The sequence below is a fragment of the Gekko japonicus genome, unplaced genomic scaffold (genome assembly GCF_001447785.1).
Source record: "Gekko japonicus isolate JY-2015 unplaced genomic scaffold, Gekko_japonicus_V1.1 scaffold82, whole genome shotgun sequence".
NCBI lineage: Eukaryota > Metazoa > Chordata > Lepidosauria > Squamata > Gekkonidae > Gekko > Gekko japonicus.
This window is the reverse complement of record NW_015174846.1, coordinates 74,277-93,371: the sequence shown is the minus strand read 5'-3', so window position 1 is coordinate 93,371 and position 19,095 is coordinate 74,277. Positions and strand designations below refer to the sequence as shown.

The following is a 19,095-nucleotide window of genomic DNA, read 5'->3' as shown; positions in this document are numbered from 1 at the left end:
CTTGATCAGTCTCTGCCATGTGACCGCCCACTCGGTGCCTCTATCCCGGAGCGAAGTACCGGCACGCTCCGGCCCGATCCGAAGCCTGAATACGTGTAGAAATAGATGAAATCTCTGGGCAGGATTCAATGGATGCCTTGTAAATAAATCGAGTTGTCCAAAATATTTTTCACAATACACACAAAGTCCAGAATTCTGAAGCAGAACGCCAGCCCTCAGCAAGTTCAAGTGAAAGCCTTTTCCTTCAAGTGTGTGTGTGTGTGTATATACACATACAAAACACACACACTTTTGTGTGGAAATATACGTCTTCACTTTTAAAATATTTTTTTATTTTCAACAATAATAAAACAATAATTCAAGCAACATTAATATGACAAAAATAAACTCACAACTTATATTAGCAATAATTTCATTTCATAGTATTTAAACTGTTATGTTTGACACCCCTACTATAAACTCTGTGCTTAATGATATTTTTGTGAGGCAATCTGTTAACTGAGGTTTTACTTTGTGTTTCTGAAGTGGCTTCTAGCCCACAAATGCTAATGCTACAATAAATATGTTGGGCTTCAAAACGCCAAAAACCATTTTTTGGGTTAAGAATATGCTTTTCCCCCCTTTTAAAGTTCACATAAAATGATAATGCATTCTTTCCCTCTCTCACACACAAAAGCTTGAGCTCAGTAATTAACACACTGACAGGGGCAACTGCCCAACTATCTGAAAATGGGAAGTTTGTATGTTCCTTGGCTGAAATCTAGAACACAAAGGCTACTTCATGACACAGTCTCAAAAACTCACAGAGAACGAATCATACTATACCAGAATCACCAACAGGGGGCCAAAATTGCAAGGCCCCTGGTCATTCATTACTAAGTCATGTGATTTACTTTCATATGATGTTTGGACTGGATCTCCCCAGAGATTTGTCTGCCCCAGAGACGTATCCAATGGAAAGTGAAGGCTTTTTTTTCCGTTTAGCATTCCTTCAGTGATCCCTCCTTCCTGCCCTACATTTTAATTGTTATTTTTATATATGTGTATTTTATTGTACTGTATGTGTAATTTAGCTTGGTTATAAGTGTGTTAATGATCTTTTTTGTTTGGCTTTAATGGTTTTTTTAGATGTTTTTATTGAGTACATTTTAAATCTGCTAGCTGCCTTGGTATAAATTTTGTAAATGAATAGATAAATAAACAATACATAATGTGGGTGATGTGAGCTGGGGGCCCAAAGGTAATCTTTGTTTGGGGGCCAAGGTGGGTCTTGGCAGCCCTTTATACCACAAGTTAAGGAAGGAAACAGAGTTAGATTTCATTCACACATCAAAACAATAATTCTGTCCAACCCAAAAGCGGAATCACTGAGGTAATTCTGCTCTCCACTAAAATGATTTCCCCAAATGCACTTCTTTACCTTTCCTCTTCTTTTACAACCATCCCAACCAGTTCCTTATACAAAAGTTCAGATAGTGATAGCCAGGGGTCATTTCGTAGAAAAAGAGGTGCAGGAGCTCATTAGCATAACTCATTAGCATAACTTATTTGCATGTACCACACCCCCTGACATCACCAGAAGTGTGTCAGAAGACAACACCCACCGCTCAGGCTCCACTGGACTGTTTTGGATTGCTAGCTATTGGGGGGGGGGGAACGTGCAGATCTGCCCTTGCAGAGGAGGGAGAGCTTGTGCCTGAATTAAACTTGGTCCTAAAGGTGCCACTGGACTGTTTTGGACCGGGGAGGGGGGCGGGCGGGCTCTGCAATTTACCTGGCTGCTTCTTGCTCTGACCGAGGGCTGCTGAGGGCAGGGGGTGGGGCTTGTTGCATGTGCCCGCCCCCTGGGCTCTTTACTGCCAGAGCTCCGCTCCTGTGCGCTCCTGCAGGAAATGACCCCTGGTGATAGCACTGTCCTGTTCTGAACTGTCTTTCTCAAACCTGATGGAATTTATACCAGTCCAAAGGTACAGCAGATGGTTTTCCATCCCATTAATTTTATATTCAGTGTTGACCTCAGTGAATATTTCTTCATAATCTAAGATCAGATATACTTCCTATACATTCACTACTTTATCTAATTTTAAAATCTCTGAACTAGAAATAATCTCTCATCAAATGTCAGAATGGCTTTTGAGCTTACACAATTCCACCGGCAAGTCACATTCAGTATTTCTTGCTGAAGTCATCTAAAGAGGAACCAATGATTGTGAAGGACATGGACAACATGGCTCATTTCAAATAACTGCCCTGACTTCTAGTAGATGTACATCTGATTAAAATATAAATATGTAGTTGACCTTGAAAGAAACGTTGCTGCCTCTGAAACAATTGTTACACACTACCAAATGTTTTATTACCCCCACACACATATAGACAATGACAGTGAATATTTAGAGTAATATTAAATCCATTTCTTTCTGTTATACCACTTTGAGAACGATGCCCAATCAATTGTCATCGTATTGGTCTATCACTGTAACATTTTATTTTGAATTGGGCCATAAACTGGCCCAAGTACACCATGCTGAATGACCAAGGCTAGTTAAATATTTCTCCATCCCCAAAACTGCTACAAGACAATATAATGGGTAACATGTGGTAGAGACAGGAGTGTATGGCTGAACGCAAGAAAACTCAGGTGTGCATAATTTCAAAAGGCAATGCACCTGATGTGGAATAGTAAAACGTAATCATATCTAAGGAAGAACAGAGTAGTAGAATGGACTTCTTCGCCACAGGATGCTACGATGATTATTCACATTTCTGGCCCAGGTACACCACGTTGAAGGATCAAGGTTAATGTTTCTCCATCTCCCAAACTGCTACAAGACAGTATAGTGGGTAGAATGTGGTAGAAACAGGAATGCATGGCTGGATGTAGGAATATTCAGGTATGTATAATTTCAACCTGATGTACAATACCATGTTTCCCCGAAAATAAGACAGTGTCTTATATTAATTTTTGCTCCCAAAGATGCACTAGGTCTTATTTTCAGGAGATGTCTTATTAAGAAGAATACGATACACTCCGTCAGGGCAGAGCGAGCAGCAGGCGGCAGCTTGTCCTGGCGGTGGCGCGGGCTCTCTGATTAAAAGAGACCTCGCACTTCCTGTCTGCTCCGAGGGGCCTTATTATCGGGGAGGTCTTATTTTCGGGGGATGCCTTATATTTCAGCAAGAGGCAAAACTGTAAGTAGGTCTTATTTTCGGGGGATGTCTTACTTTTGGGGAAACACGGTAGTAATATATAATCCGCTCTCCTTTAGCCCCGGCCCGGCGCGGCGGAGCCGACTGGACACAGCCGGGGCCAAAGGAGAGCGGATTTGCACGCCGAGAAGAACAGCTCTGCCGGAAGCACCACATGGAAGACGTCCCGCTGACCGAAGGACCGTGAGACACTTGAAAGCCGAGGAAGCCGGAGGCCGGAAGAAAGAGACGTCACCACCTGGGTGCTGGTAGGCTGACCCAACCCCCTTGAAAAATGTGGCCGTAGTTAGGGAAGTAACAAGTGATTAGCACTACTAAAATTGTAAACCGCCCAGAGACCCCCATGGGGGGGTTAGGGCGGTATAGAAATCAAATGATAAATAAAATAAATAAATAAATAGTAGCTGCTCAGTATTTAAACATTTCCCGGCTAATATAGCCACGCCTACTTTACAGATAATCTGCCCTGAATTTGAGGAAAGTATGGGTATGGACATTTTGGGACAACTGGCAACCACAAACAAGGGCGAGTGGTCATTCTGTCAGTGAGCCATTTGCCCCCATGTGATGGAGACGTTCTACATTATCTCACTGCAAAAAAACTTTTGTGGCGCTGTTCAATTTTTCTGAGAACAGGGATTTATGCTTCTCCTTTTGCTCCATAATGGGTAAGACCTGCCCAGCATAAGAAAGCTGAGATCACAGTGACATTACTGACAGCCAGTATGGTGCAGTGGTTACAGTCTTGGGACTAGAATCTGGGAGACCAAGGTTCAAATCCCACTATAGCATGGAAGCTCACTGAGTGTCCTTGGTCCAGTCATACACTCTCAGCCTAACCTATCTCATATGGCTGTTATGAGGACAGAATGGAGGAGAGAAAAATGATGGAAGGGGCTTTGAAGAAGAAGAAGAAGAGATTGGATTTATATCCCACCCTTCACAAACTCCTTTCCCTTCCCCTCCCCACAACAGACACCCTGTGAGGTGGGTGGGGCTGAGAGAACTCTGACACAAACTGCTCTTTCAGGAACAGCTGTGCCAGAGCTTGTGACTCACCCAAGGTCACATCAGCAGGTGCAAGTGGAGGAGTGGGGAATCAAACCCGGTCCTCCCAGATTAGAGTCCGCACACTTAACCACTGCACCAAACTGGCTCTCTTTGGGTCACTATTGGGGACAAAGGCCAAAAAATCCCCCCCATCCATATACCTTTTTCAAGAGCCCAAATGCTGGGGGGGGGGTTGGCTCCTGAAAAGAGGAGCCATTCCATGGTCCCTATGAGGATTGCCCCCCTGTGTCTTTTGTAAACAGATGGAACTTCTTCCTTCAGATGGCTGAGGCATCCCTGTGGTGGTCTCGGGTTTGCTCTCATGTCTACTTTGGCTCTCAGCCTAACCTACCCCTCAGAGTGGTTATGAATACATACTTCATCATCCAACCCTGAAGGAAAGATTGGATAAATATAGATAGACAAAGGTATTTCGCAATCATTCCTATCCATTATAATTTCATATAATTTGTTTTTTTCTGTTCTACCAGAACCACTAATAATTACTAATAGCATAGAAATTACTAATAGCATACCATTTTCAACAAAATCTGGCCTATACGTCATAGTTACAGCTCTTAAAGTCTTTATATTGCGTTGCAAGCCTCCCCTTACAGTCTTTTATTTATTTATTTATTTATTTATTTATTTATTTATTTAAAAGAACAGTTAAAAATAAGAAAGCAAATCCTGATGTTTATGTAGAGCAAACAGGGAAGTGTCGATTTTATGTGCTGCTGACGCTTCTAAGAGGGGCATCCATTTCTCTTGGAGATTGTCAGGAACGGGTTGATTTTCAGATCGAAGAATACTAGTGGAAACTTTGTCTTGTAAAAAAAAGTCCCACAGTTTCAGATACCAATCACTCAATTGCAGCATCTTCTTAGATTTCCAGTGAAATGCAATAACATTCCTAGCAGCCACAAGACATAATTCTATTAGCTCTTTCATAAGCCCATTGGGGGCAGGATGACTCCAATGATTCAGGAGAAACAAGGAGGGTTGCAGTTGGAGGGCACAACCTGTAATTAAAAATATTTGGGCATTGATTTCTCTCCAGAAGGCCTGGACTCCCCTTACAGTCTTGAATAAACTTTGGATGCATGTAATATCCTCAACAGCAAACTGTGAGCTTAGAAAATAATTTCTGATATTTTGGAGGCAGCTACAGAAGTAGAGAAAAGGAACTAACTGTGAATCGAACAATACCAAGTGAGTGCATGTGTGCAATGATTTGCTCCCAAATTGTGAACTTTTCTGACCAAGGAACCTTTTCTGGAAATTAAGACCCAGTGGTTTCAGAGAAACCGACTTCTGCACGTGTGCAAACATGGAGCAATAGACTCTTAGTAGTCACAAGTTCCAAAGAAGATTCTGCTGTGTTTGCTTTTACTGTCTCTTCTTGGACTCTTTACAGAACACAATACAAAATCTGCTTCTTTCACTCCGACTAGCTGATTCAATAGTGCCTTTGTTCCTTTGGTTTGACTCCTGTTCCTTTTCAGCAATTCAGCGGGAAATAAGTACTTTGAATTTCCAGTACATGTGGAGAAGACTCCAAAAAGCAGAACACAGACTGCATAGAGATTGTCGAGACGCGCCAGTCAGCAACTCCGTGACCTACTTTTATTAGAGTAATTACATTTTTGAAGATATGTCACTATTTCGTCAGGAAAGCTGTGCTGCAAGGTGTCAGCAAACATGCCACTTATCGTTAAAGATGTTCCGAGATGTCTATAGTCACTTTGCTGCTGGGAGACTGACAGCATCACAGGATGGGCTCAGGGTAAACAATGGAACGAGCTTGGGCAGAATAGATGCTTTCTCATGAAAAACAAAACCAAACATCAAATATAGGCTAAAAATAGGTAGGGAACACCAATGTTGCTACAAGATGGCCGTATCATAGTCCAAGCAGACCAGTACAACATGGCATGTTATTATTATTATGAATATTGCTGATGATGACAAAAACTGATTTGAAAGCAGAGGTCATTTTGGGGGGGATCGCGGGGGATCGCAGTTCCCCGGGTGAGGTACGGGGGGTGGGGCACAGGACAAGGCCCCGCCCCCTGCTTCCGGCCGCCTCGCTTCCGGCCCTCATTCAGCCAGGAGGAGGCAGGAGAAGAGGGAGGGTAAGTTGCTTCCTCCTTGCCTCTCCCCACCCCTGCCTGCCTGCCTGGAGCCAGGGAGGGCCTTCGCAGGGCTTCCTTGCACTCCCGCCGGCCTTGCAGGTCCACCGCCGGGCCCCTCAAGGGCTTGGCAGTGGAGCTGCAAGGCCGGCGGCGGCGGCCGGGACCATTGGGGGCGGGGTGTGTGGCCTTATGACACACGTCCGGTGATATCAGGGGTTGTGGCCTTATGATACACTTCCGGTGATGTCAGGGGGTGTGGCATATGCTAATGAGTTATGCTAATGAGTTCCCCTAGCTCTTTTTCTACGAAACGACCCCTGTTTGAAAGTTATTAAAAAATGACACCAGCAGCAACTAAGAATCTTGGAAGCAGTGCTTAAATTTGAGCCTAGGATTCCACTGAGCTTAGTTCAAAAATTTCTTTAAAATGTCTGTGTGATGGACTACGTTTAAAATGCTGTTTTCCTAATGTAGTTTGCTCTAGAATGTTGAGCTTCAGTGACAGGCTTCTCCTTTTCTGTTATTGGCCAGCACCAGCTGAGGGAAACATAAATATAAAATCAGCTGTGTGTTGAGGGGAACGTGAGTTCATTTTGAATTCAGCAGCAGCTACTGTTCAGTAAAGTAAGAGTTCAGCTAAAGAAATTAGGGTTTCCAGGTCCTACCTTGCTGCCGATGGGGGGTTCCTGGCAGCCGTCTGAGATCTTCTTTCCCTCAAAACCATAGAGTTTGCCCAAAAACTACAGTGGAACCCCCCGACGTTGGCAACACGATGATGTCACTTCCGGGTGATGTCATTGTGGCAGGGACATTGCACAGTGACATCCTTGTTTGGGGGCGGGGCTTCCCCTGCTGGCCAGTGAACTGAAGCCACAGAAATTGGGGGAACCCCTGGGCAGACTGGGGGTTTGGCAACCCTAAAAGGAGAGGATGTTTGAAGAGTCTGGCTAAAAGAACAAGAGGAGATTGGATTTATACCCTACCCTTCGCTACCTGAAAGAGTCTCAGAACAATTTACAATCTCCTTTCCCTTCCTCTCGCCAAAACAGACACCCTGTGAAGTTGGTGGGGCTGAGAGAGCTCTTTTGAGAACTGCTCGTGAGAGAAGAGCTCTGAAACCACTTGTAACTGACCCAAGGACACACCAGCAGCTGCATGTGGAGGAGCAGGGAATCAAACCCGGTTCTCCCAGATTAGAATCTGCGGTCCTAACCACTACACCAAACTGGCTCTTGTAAAAGTCTGTCAGACAGATTAACCTTTTGGAGAGACTCCTGGTCTTAGCTGTGTTAAACATAACCTGAGAAAGAATTCCATCTAAGAATTCAGAGTCTAGTGTCAGCTAAAGCTGAGTACGTTTTCACACAGATGCCAAGAACTGGGCTTTGAGATTCTGGCAAAGAGAGACTGGGTAGCAGGTTGAAGCTCACAATCAGGCCAAAAGGAATTGGATTATATTTTCAGGGAAGAAATATAAGTCCTGTCCACTTATACAGGGAATTGGCACTGAGGCAGTCTGTTTTGAAAGGAAATGGTTATAGACTACTCAGGGGAAAGAAGACACATGGTGATTTCAGAAAAGGGGAAAGAATTTGATAGATTAGAAGAGTGCCCTTTCCAGAAAAACTGAACCGTTATTAGGGAAACTATATGCAGAAATATTGTAACTGAAACCAAAGTACTTAGTCAACCATTTCTCACTGATAAGAACCAGGAATCTGTAACAATAAGCTGCTACAACACCATCTTGTCTATCAACTGAAAAATATACTGTTTCATCAATGTTTACCTCAGCCTTTCCAATTCCTGACTACCCATACCATCGCTGCCTATTTAATAAAATCTTTATTATTGTTCACTGTACACAATGTCCAGTGCCATTTCAAGGGATCTAAAAAGAGGGCTTCTGTTTTCTCCTGACAAGTTCCTGGGTTGGGCAAAAGCCAAATCAGATTCTGTCACAGGGTGGGATATTCAGATTTATAAAGCCACAAATATTACCACACTACTGGGGGCTAGCTCAGTACCTGAAGGGAACTAAGGATTTTGGTGGGAAAGATCTGCCTAACAGATAATAATAACAATAATAACAATAACAACAACAACAACAACAATAATAATAATAAGGAGGAGGAGGAGGAGATTGGATTTATACCCCACCCTTCACTACCCAAAGGAGTCTCAGAGCGGCTTACAAACTCCTTTCCCTTCCCCTCCCCACAACACACACCCTGTGAGGTAGGTAGGGCTGAGAGAGCTCTGACAGAAACTGCTCTTTTTCAAGAACAGCTGTGCCAGAACTATGGTTTGTCCAAGGTCATCCAGCAGGTGCAAGTGGAGGAGTGGGGAATCAAACCCGGTTCTCCCAGATTAGAGTCCGTGCACTTAACCACTGTACCAAACTGGCTCAGAGGTCTGTCATAGTCTGCCTCAAAAATGGAACAGATGAAGAAACATTAGCATGCCTCTTTCATCATGTACCCTTTTGGCCGCTTTATAATTCATCCAAGCAATGCAAGCTTGAATCCCATCAAGAGTATATACTACACTATCATAGTTACATAATGCGCTTGGCTTAGAAACCACAGTCTTGGTGATTTGTTTTAATGTCGTCCAGGAGCAGGCCCATGCCCATTGCCAGAACTGCCCCTGGGCTTATAGGATGCTCACATGGGAACTCATGGTGCCAGCAAAAGGGAAGCCTAGAGGGCAAGTGGCAACAAGGAGTGGGAGAGAATAAAACCAACATCATGGTGGCAGCTGCCATGGAAAATATAGATCTCCAGTGGCCAATCAGAAGCTCTGCTAGGTAAGAGCCCCCCCCCCAAAAAAAAACACTTAGTAAGCACCAGGAAAAGTGTCAGTGAGTGCCACGGCACCCACAGTCGAAAAAGGTTGGGCACCCCTGGTCTAGCCAGTTGGCAACAATATGCATTTATAAACAAAATGCTTCATAAGTGAGTAAATTATGGACCTTTCCTCTTTTCTTGAAGAGCCTGTCTATCACTGATTGTCAGTTGACTTACAAGACATAAAAGGTCCAAGACTTCTGCCAAACCCCTTTAAAACAATATTGACTGCAGTAAAATATTAATCACTGGGCATTTCATCACAACTGTTCATTAAATAGTCTACTTGCAGATCTTCATAGATCTACTGCTACAGACCTTTTTCATTCTTTTGTTTACACCCCCTCTTGAAAAAGCCATCACTGGACCAGGTCGAATTGGCCAACTATCGGCCGGTCTCCAACTTGCCTTATTTGGACAAGATAATAGAGAGGGCAGTGGCAATTCAGTTACAGGGCTTTCTGGATGAGTCAGCTTTGCTGGGAGGGCGGGGTAAAAATCTAAATAAATAAATAAATAAATATTGCTGGGAGATTATGATAAATTGTCATACACACGTAACAAAATGCTTCTGATACATTTAAAAAAGCTGTGTATCATTTCTTTCTGATGGCAGTCAAATTTCGCATGAATACTGGGAAAACAACTGCAAACTGCTCCCCTATTGACAGCCCATAAATACAGTCATGGACCACTGTCAGGTATAATTCTAACAGCATGAGAGCCTGAGCTGCAAATCCCCTGGCTGGTGCAGACAGCTGTCTAACGGCTTCTGCTGGCTGCAAACAGAACTTGAGACAGCCAGGATGAGGCATCACCATTAGGACCGAATGCATGGCTCTCTCCATCTTCCTTTTGCCTTTAAGGGCTTCTCATTTTCAGGGCTCTGCCATCCAGTGCTCACTCAAATCGGTCCTTGCTTTTCACCCTGCTACTATGTCTTGTTTCCACTAGCCGCCCTGATTCTCAGGCAGCCTTTTTGCCACCACATATCTCTCTCCAATAATAATAATCATCTTCACTTGTCATACTTCTTGCAAAGCCCCCTTTTTCTCCAGCCCGTTTTTAACTCAAACCCTAGCTTTTCTCTGCACTTCTTTCTTCCAAGTCTCCCCCAACAACTCTTTCATCAACTACTGATTCTACTCTGCCATCTTGCATTAGTCAGCCCACTACTCAGCTCCCTGCCATTTGCTTTTCCTAACTCTTGGGATCTCTTCTAGGGAGATTCCATACCAGACCTTAAATCCTGGTTCCACCCTGTCCCTGAACTTACATTCTACACTACACTCCAGTTCACCCCTGTTTTTTTTATCTTGGGGTATTTTTTGTTTCCACATTACATTGAGGTCACCCCAGTTTCACCCCACACTTGTCCCGGGATAAATGGATGGTGTTATAACCAGGGATAAATGCAAGATATTGTGTCATGAGTTGAACTCTGATAAAACCAGGGGTGAGACCCAAGTGAGGAAAGGAACCTAGCTTGCCTTTCCAGCCATTTCTGTCCCTACAAACCTTTACAAAAGCTCGACTGCATATGATCACTGTACTGTTGACAGTTGTAGCACATCAATAGTTAAAGCGTCTATGAACATTTCATGACATAGCCCACCCAATAGTTGCCAGATGCCTCCACCATTCCAAAATACTTAATATATTACAACATAGATATGAGAATGCATTTTAAAAGGTGCAGGCAAAAAGATATGCTTGACTTTGAGCTAGAAATAACAATATAAATCCTTGAACAGAGAAGGTGAAAACCTTGATTAAAACATATCACTAGGAGATACACAAATTCTATACTGCTTGACATTGAACATCAAAACTGTCAATGTTAATTTCTGAATTTTGTATCACTGAGAGCTAGTACAGTCTCGTGTCAGACTAGGGTCTGGGAGGCTGGGTTCAAATCCCCACTCTTCCATGAAGTTCATTGGGTGACCTTGGGCACATTGAAATCATATTTACACCAAGCACCATGTCATTGAATGACATCTGCAGGACTTCCTCTGAGTGTTTCTAAAGTGTTGTCAAGTCGCAGCTGACTTATGGCAACCCCAGAAAGGGGTTTTCAAGGCAAGTGAGAAGCAAAGAGGGGGTGCGATCACACACACAATTAGCTGTGCCACAGGCATGAATGCTGGGTGGATTTAAAGGGTGCGATCAGATGCAAACACCTGCCCAGCATCCCGGACCTGTCAGCAACCCGTTTTGCTCCGCTGCAGAAGCAGAGTAAAAAGACACTGGGGAAAGTCCAGTAGCAAATGGGCTACTACGGGCCACAGACAGACTTTCCCATGTGATCGCTCCAGCGTGCTCTCATGGTGTTGGGATAGTCTGATCAGGCCATCCCGACTCTGTGCCGTTGTTTTTCCCCCTTCTCAGTATGTGCATCATCATATACTGCCGTTGGAAGCCCTCAGTATGGAAATGTGATTAATTGACCTTCCGTTTAAGCGAATCGAAACCAAACGGCAAAAAAAAACCCCGACTCACCAGTGATGGTGTCTGATCATGCAGTGGCGGGCTATGCCCGCAGCTTCAAAGAACTGTGTGATCACGCAACTGCAGGTCAATTTCCTCCAGGGTAATTTCCTCCTTCCTGCAGGTCAATTTCCTCCTCCATAGCCTTGCTTCCCCCACACGTTGTGTGACCACAACCATAGTTTGGCATTGCCTTCCTCTGTAGAGTCTTTGTTGGTAGTCTCCTTTCCATGTACTGACCCTGCTTAGCTTCTGAGATCTGTTGAGAGTGGGCTATGCCATCCTGCCTTCCCTTCCTAGTCTCCATTTAAAATAAGCTCCAAAGTGCCATGAAATACACCCCATCCCCCACAGAAACATACACACATACACACCTTCTTAACACCCAGCCTTTGGATTCTGGAAAGCTGAAATCTTGAATCCACTATTTTGTGATTCTGGTGGTTAGCGCTAATATAAAGGTATTACACTACTGTTAGTTTTACAGCTGAAAAAGCCACTTCCAAGTGCATTGTTCTCTATTATTTCAATAGGTGAAACTAGCTTACTGAGCTATGAAATTATACCTAAGAGACAGTACTTCTTGAAATAAATTGTATCCCCTTTGTGTGCGTATTATATAGCCAGCTTATTAATTATCTTCTGGTCTCTTCTCGTTTGTCTTTTTTTACTCTAAGTTGCCTTTAAAACTTTCTATAGTTGAGAACAACAGAATGTATTCCTTTCTTTTACAGTTTAGAGCTAACAAAAGTAATAAACATTTTAGAAGAATGTTTGAAAAAACACAATGAAAAATGAACAATACTTACAACCATACCATTTAGCGACACCCAGCAGTCTTGTGGGAAATCCTGCAGTAATGGTACCAAGAACTGAAGGCAGCCATCCCAGTGGCAAAGCAGCAGCATCATTCCAATTAAATTGAAGATTCTCACCACAGCACTTGCTAGATCATACGTCATGTGGAAAATCTGTTGATAAAAATCACACACATTATAAATTGACCCACCCACCCACACACACACACACACAAACACGTATGAGTTAATGCTCATCAAGGCACATAAAAGAAGAATGATCACTCTGGCACATCAAGTGCAGTAGTTTTCAAACTATGATCAGGGCTTCAAATGCTTATCAAGAATTCTTCTAGAAGATGGTTAGTAATGATTGGAAGCTTTCCAGAAAGAAAGGTGTTGGTCAGGTTCTAGGCTGTGCTCTCAGGTCAAATGGGCAGATCACAAGGTCCCTCTTCCAGAACTTTCTGTAACTCTCAAGGGCCAGTGTCTTCTTACACATGCTAGTGTGGAAAATGTTCCTTGAATAGAAGGCACCTGAAAGTCATTCTAGAACATGGATGAATGGATGTTTCCAACGCCTTAGTTTGATTTGCAAGTACAAAACAAAATACCAACAATACTCAAAAGAACTGAGAATAAAATTTCAGCAATAAAATTTCTCACAGTCTTGCTCCACAATCTTTAATAGGGGTCAACACAGCTTTTATGGGTGCCCTGTGGTTTGAGAGAACACACTGCGTCAGTCCACCAGAGCACTGAACCCTCAAAAAACAAGGACGGCTCCCAAACATAATCATAAACATTGCTGAGATGTAACCAAATGTTTTGGCAATGCTGTTTTTCATTCTCAAAGTTCAGGTTTCTTCCACAATTTCTCCACATCTGGGGAAGAAACTGTGGCCACCCTTCTCCACAACCATATTAATGAAGTTTGTTACAAGTATTGCTGTTAAAAATGCATACCTGTTTTTGTTTTTTCTGTGTCTCTATATGATGTATAAAGTTTTTTTAAAAAAGGTGTAAAAGACACAAATCCAAACAGGAAATCCTCCCCTCCCCCCAAGCCCGGTATGAATGAAAAATGTCTTCCAAAGTATGCATGAAAATTAAAAGAAACAACCCACTCATACTTGTATATCATCAGCACTGCAATGCTTGAAGTGATGCAAAATCAAGACAAATCCTCTACATAGGAAATTCTGTAACTGATTGTTCTAATAAAAAAGCAGAAATAGCATCTACTGTAATCAAATGTAATTACAGTAGTGCCATAGTGTTCTCAAAATATTACGCAATTACTCTGTCCCATGAATTAAACATTAATCTTACCACTTTAGATTTATTAACAGACAGCTATACAATGTTTAAATATCATTGTTAGCGTGATTATTATTATATATAATTCCTGTGGAAATTGCAATATTTAAAGATCAGAAGAGAAACTTTTTCTAAGAGCATAGGTCCTCCAGCTAAAACAAACTAGAAGTATATGCATGCTTCCTTTGAACACTGCTGTTCCCCACAGAAATCTTGTCAAATGGGCTACTAAAGACTGAAACAGATCCATTGCTTAGGATCTGGCCATGGATCCCCATCACCTGTGTTGTACTTCCCTTCTTCCCTTCCAGGGTTTAAATGAGGTAAGGAAACCAAATTCCATATGGCAAAAGAATACAGAAAGGGAATTCATAGCTGTGCAGTTGTGCATCTGGGGATCCTCAGAATTATATCTATTTTGACCCTAATATTCCATTTTGCTTGGAAACATGAGAAAAATATTTGACCAAGGCTGCCTGCAAGCCTGTAATTGAGTAGAAACTTGAAATCAGATTCAAATCCTGACATTTATCTAACACTGCACAGTTACTCTCAGGAATATGAGTCCAAAATTTTTTTTTTTAAAAAAAAGGAAAGGAAAAGAAGTTGCCAGATTGAGTCACAATTGTCTGAAATGATTTTCTGTTAGGCGAGCTGTGAATCAAGTTAGAGAACAAAGAATAGTTTATTTTCTCAAAAGTAAGTACTGCTTAGGTTATTTAAAAGTATTTATAAATGTCGCACACCTATTTTTAAACCCCCTTATTCATATGTTTTACATTATCAGTTTAGATAGAGACATTAGACAAACTGGTAACATTAAAATTATAAAGTCTGTTAAGAATGATACCTCATGGGTAGTCTAAATATATATATATATTATGACATCTGTCATTTATGAAATGGGGGGCAACCTGTTTTCACCTTGACAGCAATGTTATAAAATGCACCCTGATTCTAGAAGCGTTGTTTTTGGCATCTTGGAATAAACTGGATTGCCAGCAGAGTAAATTGTGATATAAATTTAAATAAATATTCTAGCTCCTTTACTAAAAGCATGGTAATCTATACATTCAACAACAGCCCCACCACATGTTTATCCAAATTTGGAAAGAAAAGCATAAATATTACCAGCCCATTAATATTCTTACTAGCTTCTCTGGTTACACATGCCTTATCCTACTCCTTGTCTAAAAGGCATAAAATACAATTTCTTTGTAAATCTTCCCCATCTGAAGAGAGTTCTCATTTGTCCAAGGCAGCCAGATAAATGGTTGTTTGGAAACCTACGACAATATGCACCATCCCAATTTCACCCACATACAGCTGTGGACTGGCCCTTTTACTTAAAGAGAAAGTCTGGGAGAAACTTAACTGGGCTTTACAGTGCAGGCAGTACTGCCTGGTCTACATTGTTTGCACTTGGGCCACAGCAGTGATGTAGGGCATAGGGTCATAGCAGTGATGTAGGGGAGGGAGGGAAATCAAATAAATAAATTGTACCCATAGCCTGGGAACAAGCTGCATGGACCTCTTGGGGGAATTAAGAGTCTAGGAGCTTATATACAAACCTTTGTTGATAATGTTTAGTATTATATTTGTGATTTTTTTAATTTTTGTATAAATATGAGATTTTATATTTCTTGCTAACCTATTTGTAGGTTATGTCGTTTATATTCAAACTGTTCTGTTTTATTCTTCCTTCTTTTTTGTACTTGTGTTGGAAAATTAATAAAATTTGTCTAGGAGCTTTTCCTAGGACTCCCATCCCCACCAGGCTTGATAAGGGAGGGGGTGGAACTGGTAGGACTAGGGTTGCCAGGTGGGGGCTGGAGATTACCCGAAAGTGCAACTGCTTTCCAGATGACAGAGATCAGTTCCCCTGGAGAAAATAGCTGCTTTGGATGCTGGACTCTGTGACATTGTACCCCACTGAGGTCCCTGTGATCCCAAGGCTCCACCCCCAAATTTCCAGGGATCTCCCAGCCTCAGCCTGGCAAACCTAAGTAGGACCCAGAGAGAGAGAGAGAGAGAGAGAGAGAGAGAGAGAGAGAGAGAGAGAGAGAGAGATCCAAAGTTAAAACTATTTATTGAAAATTTAAACCCATAATGCAAAAGTATTGAAGCAAATAACAACTCAGCAGACATCATACAGAAAAACAAACAAAACCATAACCTATTAGAAAATTAGCACACTTGTAAATATGTTTATCAGGAATATATTCCAGCTCTCCCCCAAAGCCTCAAGGGGACTGTTGGCCAAGGAGAGCCCCAAACAATGGCCATCACCGATATTATATGCCTTTAGGATCCAAAGGGGCTGTCAATCAGAAATGGGGAGATCTGACCAATGTTTACTTTCTGATTTGGGATTCCTGAACCAGAGTTATTGTTTCTCAGAGATGGGGATAACACGGATAACTATATGTTGAGACTTCAAGAATGGCACCACTCACCCTTGGAATGTATCCCACTAAGGCAAAAGTCGTGTACTAGGCAATCTGTATCACAAAGGCTATAGCTGAGCCCTGAAGCATCTTGGGAAACCAAAGATTCAGCTACAGAAACAAATTCAAAATGGGTTTGCGAGGGACTGAGGCTCAGTTGAGGCCTCAATTCTGCAACAGGACCATGTGATGCTGTCAGTTCCAGGCTGAATGTTCCAGTCTAGTTTAGAGTTGCCAACCTCCAGATTTGGGGGGCGGAGATCTCCTGGAACTGCAGTTGATCTCCCCACTACAGAAATTGCTTATTATTAACATTTATTCCACTTCTGGAGAACATGGCTGTGTTGGAAGGTGGACTGAATGGCATTATACTCTACTGTGGTCCCTCCCCTCCCTAAACCCCACTCACCCAGGCTCCACCCTCAGATCTCCAGGTATTTCCGAACTGGAGTTGGCAACCCTAGCCCACCCCCATACCACAGCATATCAAAGACCTGGAGCACACAAGGAGCCCTATGAATATTCTTGTGACTTTCATACTTCCCTTTCCTCTGAAATGCATAATTCCACAGGCTTAACAGCAATGCCATTGCATGTTATCTAGGGCTGAGAGATCTCAGGGTTTGATCTTAAGCCTCAGGACTGTAAACTTCTCAGAGTCTCCAAGAGAAGAAGAAAAGTATCACAATGAGGGGCCAGAATCAGAGGATAGGGTATTTTGCTCCTCCCTTCAGTGTCAATCACAGCGGGGGAGCTGATACAGCAAGGTTCTTCTCCAGTGACATTTCCACAAACACTGGACACCATGATGTTCTACCACCCTTTGATCTACCATACAGTCCTTCATATTTCCCAAGCTCTGCTCCTGCATTTTAGAATCTGAGCCTGATTCTCTTTCCCACTACCATCAAGCACAGGACCATATTCAGAGGTCTGTCCCATTGTTTATTAGTTAAACAAAATCCATCATGTCATACAAATACACATATTGAGTATAATACAAAATAACAGACAGAGAGAGACATATGTAACTAAGAAAATACTGAACACACACAGAGGAACTGCACCATACTGAGAGCAGATTTTCTCCCATTCTGTAATTGTATTGACCTTGCAGTTCTCTCCCGACTGTATCCCATTTATCCTTAAAATCAAGTTCAAATATGAGCATGTATCAAATTAATTTTGAAATTGGAGCATGCACAGTTTACTGCACTTTTCACATCCTTCAGAAGATTTGCATCTCTTTTAGCCATTGCTAATATAAATTTGTGTATTGATAACACACCAGCAAGACTAATCTTGCATATATGATTGCATCTACAGTCTCTTTCATATCAGCTCTTTAAAACCATTTTGGCTTCTGGCAAACAAATTTTTTTTAAAAAAGAATTCACACAGCCAAAGAGTAAAGTGCAACTCCACCCCCAGATCAAAACATGTTTTGGAAAATGTGGTTTAAAGCATCATTGATTTCAGGAGGACAACATTTTATCTTTATGTGTATGAAACCTTGAACAAATAAAATAAAATCACATGCCTTCAGAAGCCAAAGTGTATGAAGGGACTGAAGTGTGATCTTCTAGTGATGCTGCAATATACTTCTGAGCATTGATACTACAGTTTTCAAAGATGATCTGGATGCAATCATATGTAACATGTAATGTTTTATCAATGCATGTGTGCATAAGTAATATTGGGGGAGGGGACACAAATGCAGTGAATGAAATAAGACATGGCAGATAACAGTGGGTAAATCCAGTGAAGCTGGAATCAAGATTAGGCTCCTTGGTAGGGAGAGTGGACTCTGTACCTTCACCTGAAGGAATGTGAGGGGAGGACAGCTGGATCATGGAATAATAAAAGAGTGTCTGGTTGGACTTGCTTCATAGGGGTAGCTGTCATCGCATCATGCTCCTTCACAGGGCTCTTTTTGTAGAAAAAGCCAAGCAGGAACTCATTAGCATAATAGGCCACACCCAACAACAGGAACTCATTAGCATATTAGTCCACACCCCTGACAGAGCAGCTCATTACCACATTAGGCCACACCCCCATGTTACCAGAAGTGTGGTTATCCACCCACACCCGCCTTTTGCTTGTTATTCTGTTTACCTTGTTTGTTGTCAAAACCCAGGGCTTTTTTGTAGCAGGAACTCCTTTGCATGTTAGGCCACACACCTCTAATGTAGCCAATCCTGATGAATTTCTGCTGTTGGGTGTGGCCTATTATGCTAATGAGTTCCTGCTGGGCGTGGTCAATTTGGGAGCCAGCCGGAACTCCGTTCCTGTGCGTTCCTGCCCAAAAATAGCCCTGCTCCTTCACATGAAGAAGTGGAGTCAACCCTCTCTCCCAAGAAGACTGGTAGCCTAATCTTGGCACTAGATTTGCTGGTTTAGCCCATGTAAGGAAATGCCTCCAACTCCAATCCATATTTCTGATGGTCTCTTTGATGATAGTGGGAGCAGGCTATTGGCTGCAGCTGGATTCAGGTATGACGTCTGGCTGCTTCATGACCACCCCCTGATGGTCACTGGCAACTGGAAGCTCATCCATGTAGTTATTTCCATTTTCTGCACTGCTTGATATAATACGTCCAATACTTTTTTTTTGCATTGTTTCTAATTTTGGTAATCCTAATCCTATTGTATTGCTTAATAGATGTCTCATGCTATTTGATTGCATTGTTTTACCTCATTTAATCTGCCTTCAGGCTCAGTGATAAAGGTGAGCTATGAAGAAAATAAATAAAAATTATTCTTCACAGAGTATTGCCAGAGATTGCTGATTGGTGAT

General features: G+C 42.3%; 1 protein-coding gene across 1 annotated transcript in view; it reads right to left on the bottom strand.

The window, feature by feature from the left end:
- Positions 1-12,789, bottom strand: part of HCN1 (hyperpolarization activated cyclic nucleotide gated potassium channel 1) — a 122,874-nt gene extending 110,085 nt beyond the window's left edge. Inside the window, exon 1 of the mRNA XM_015424461.1 lies at positions 12,544-12,789. Within this exon, the coding sequence (XP_015279947.1) occupies positions 12,544-12,789 (246 nt within the window). The remainder of the gene's footprint in view (positions 1-12,543) is intronic.
- Positions 12,790-19,095: the final 6,306 nt, after the last annotated feature.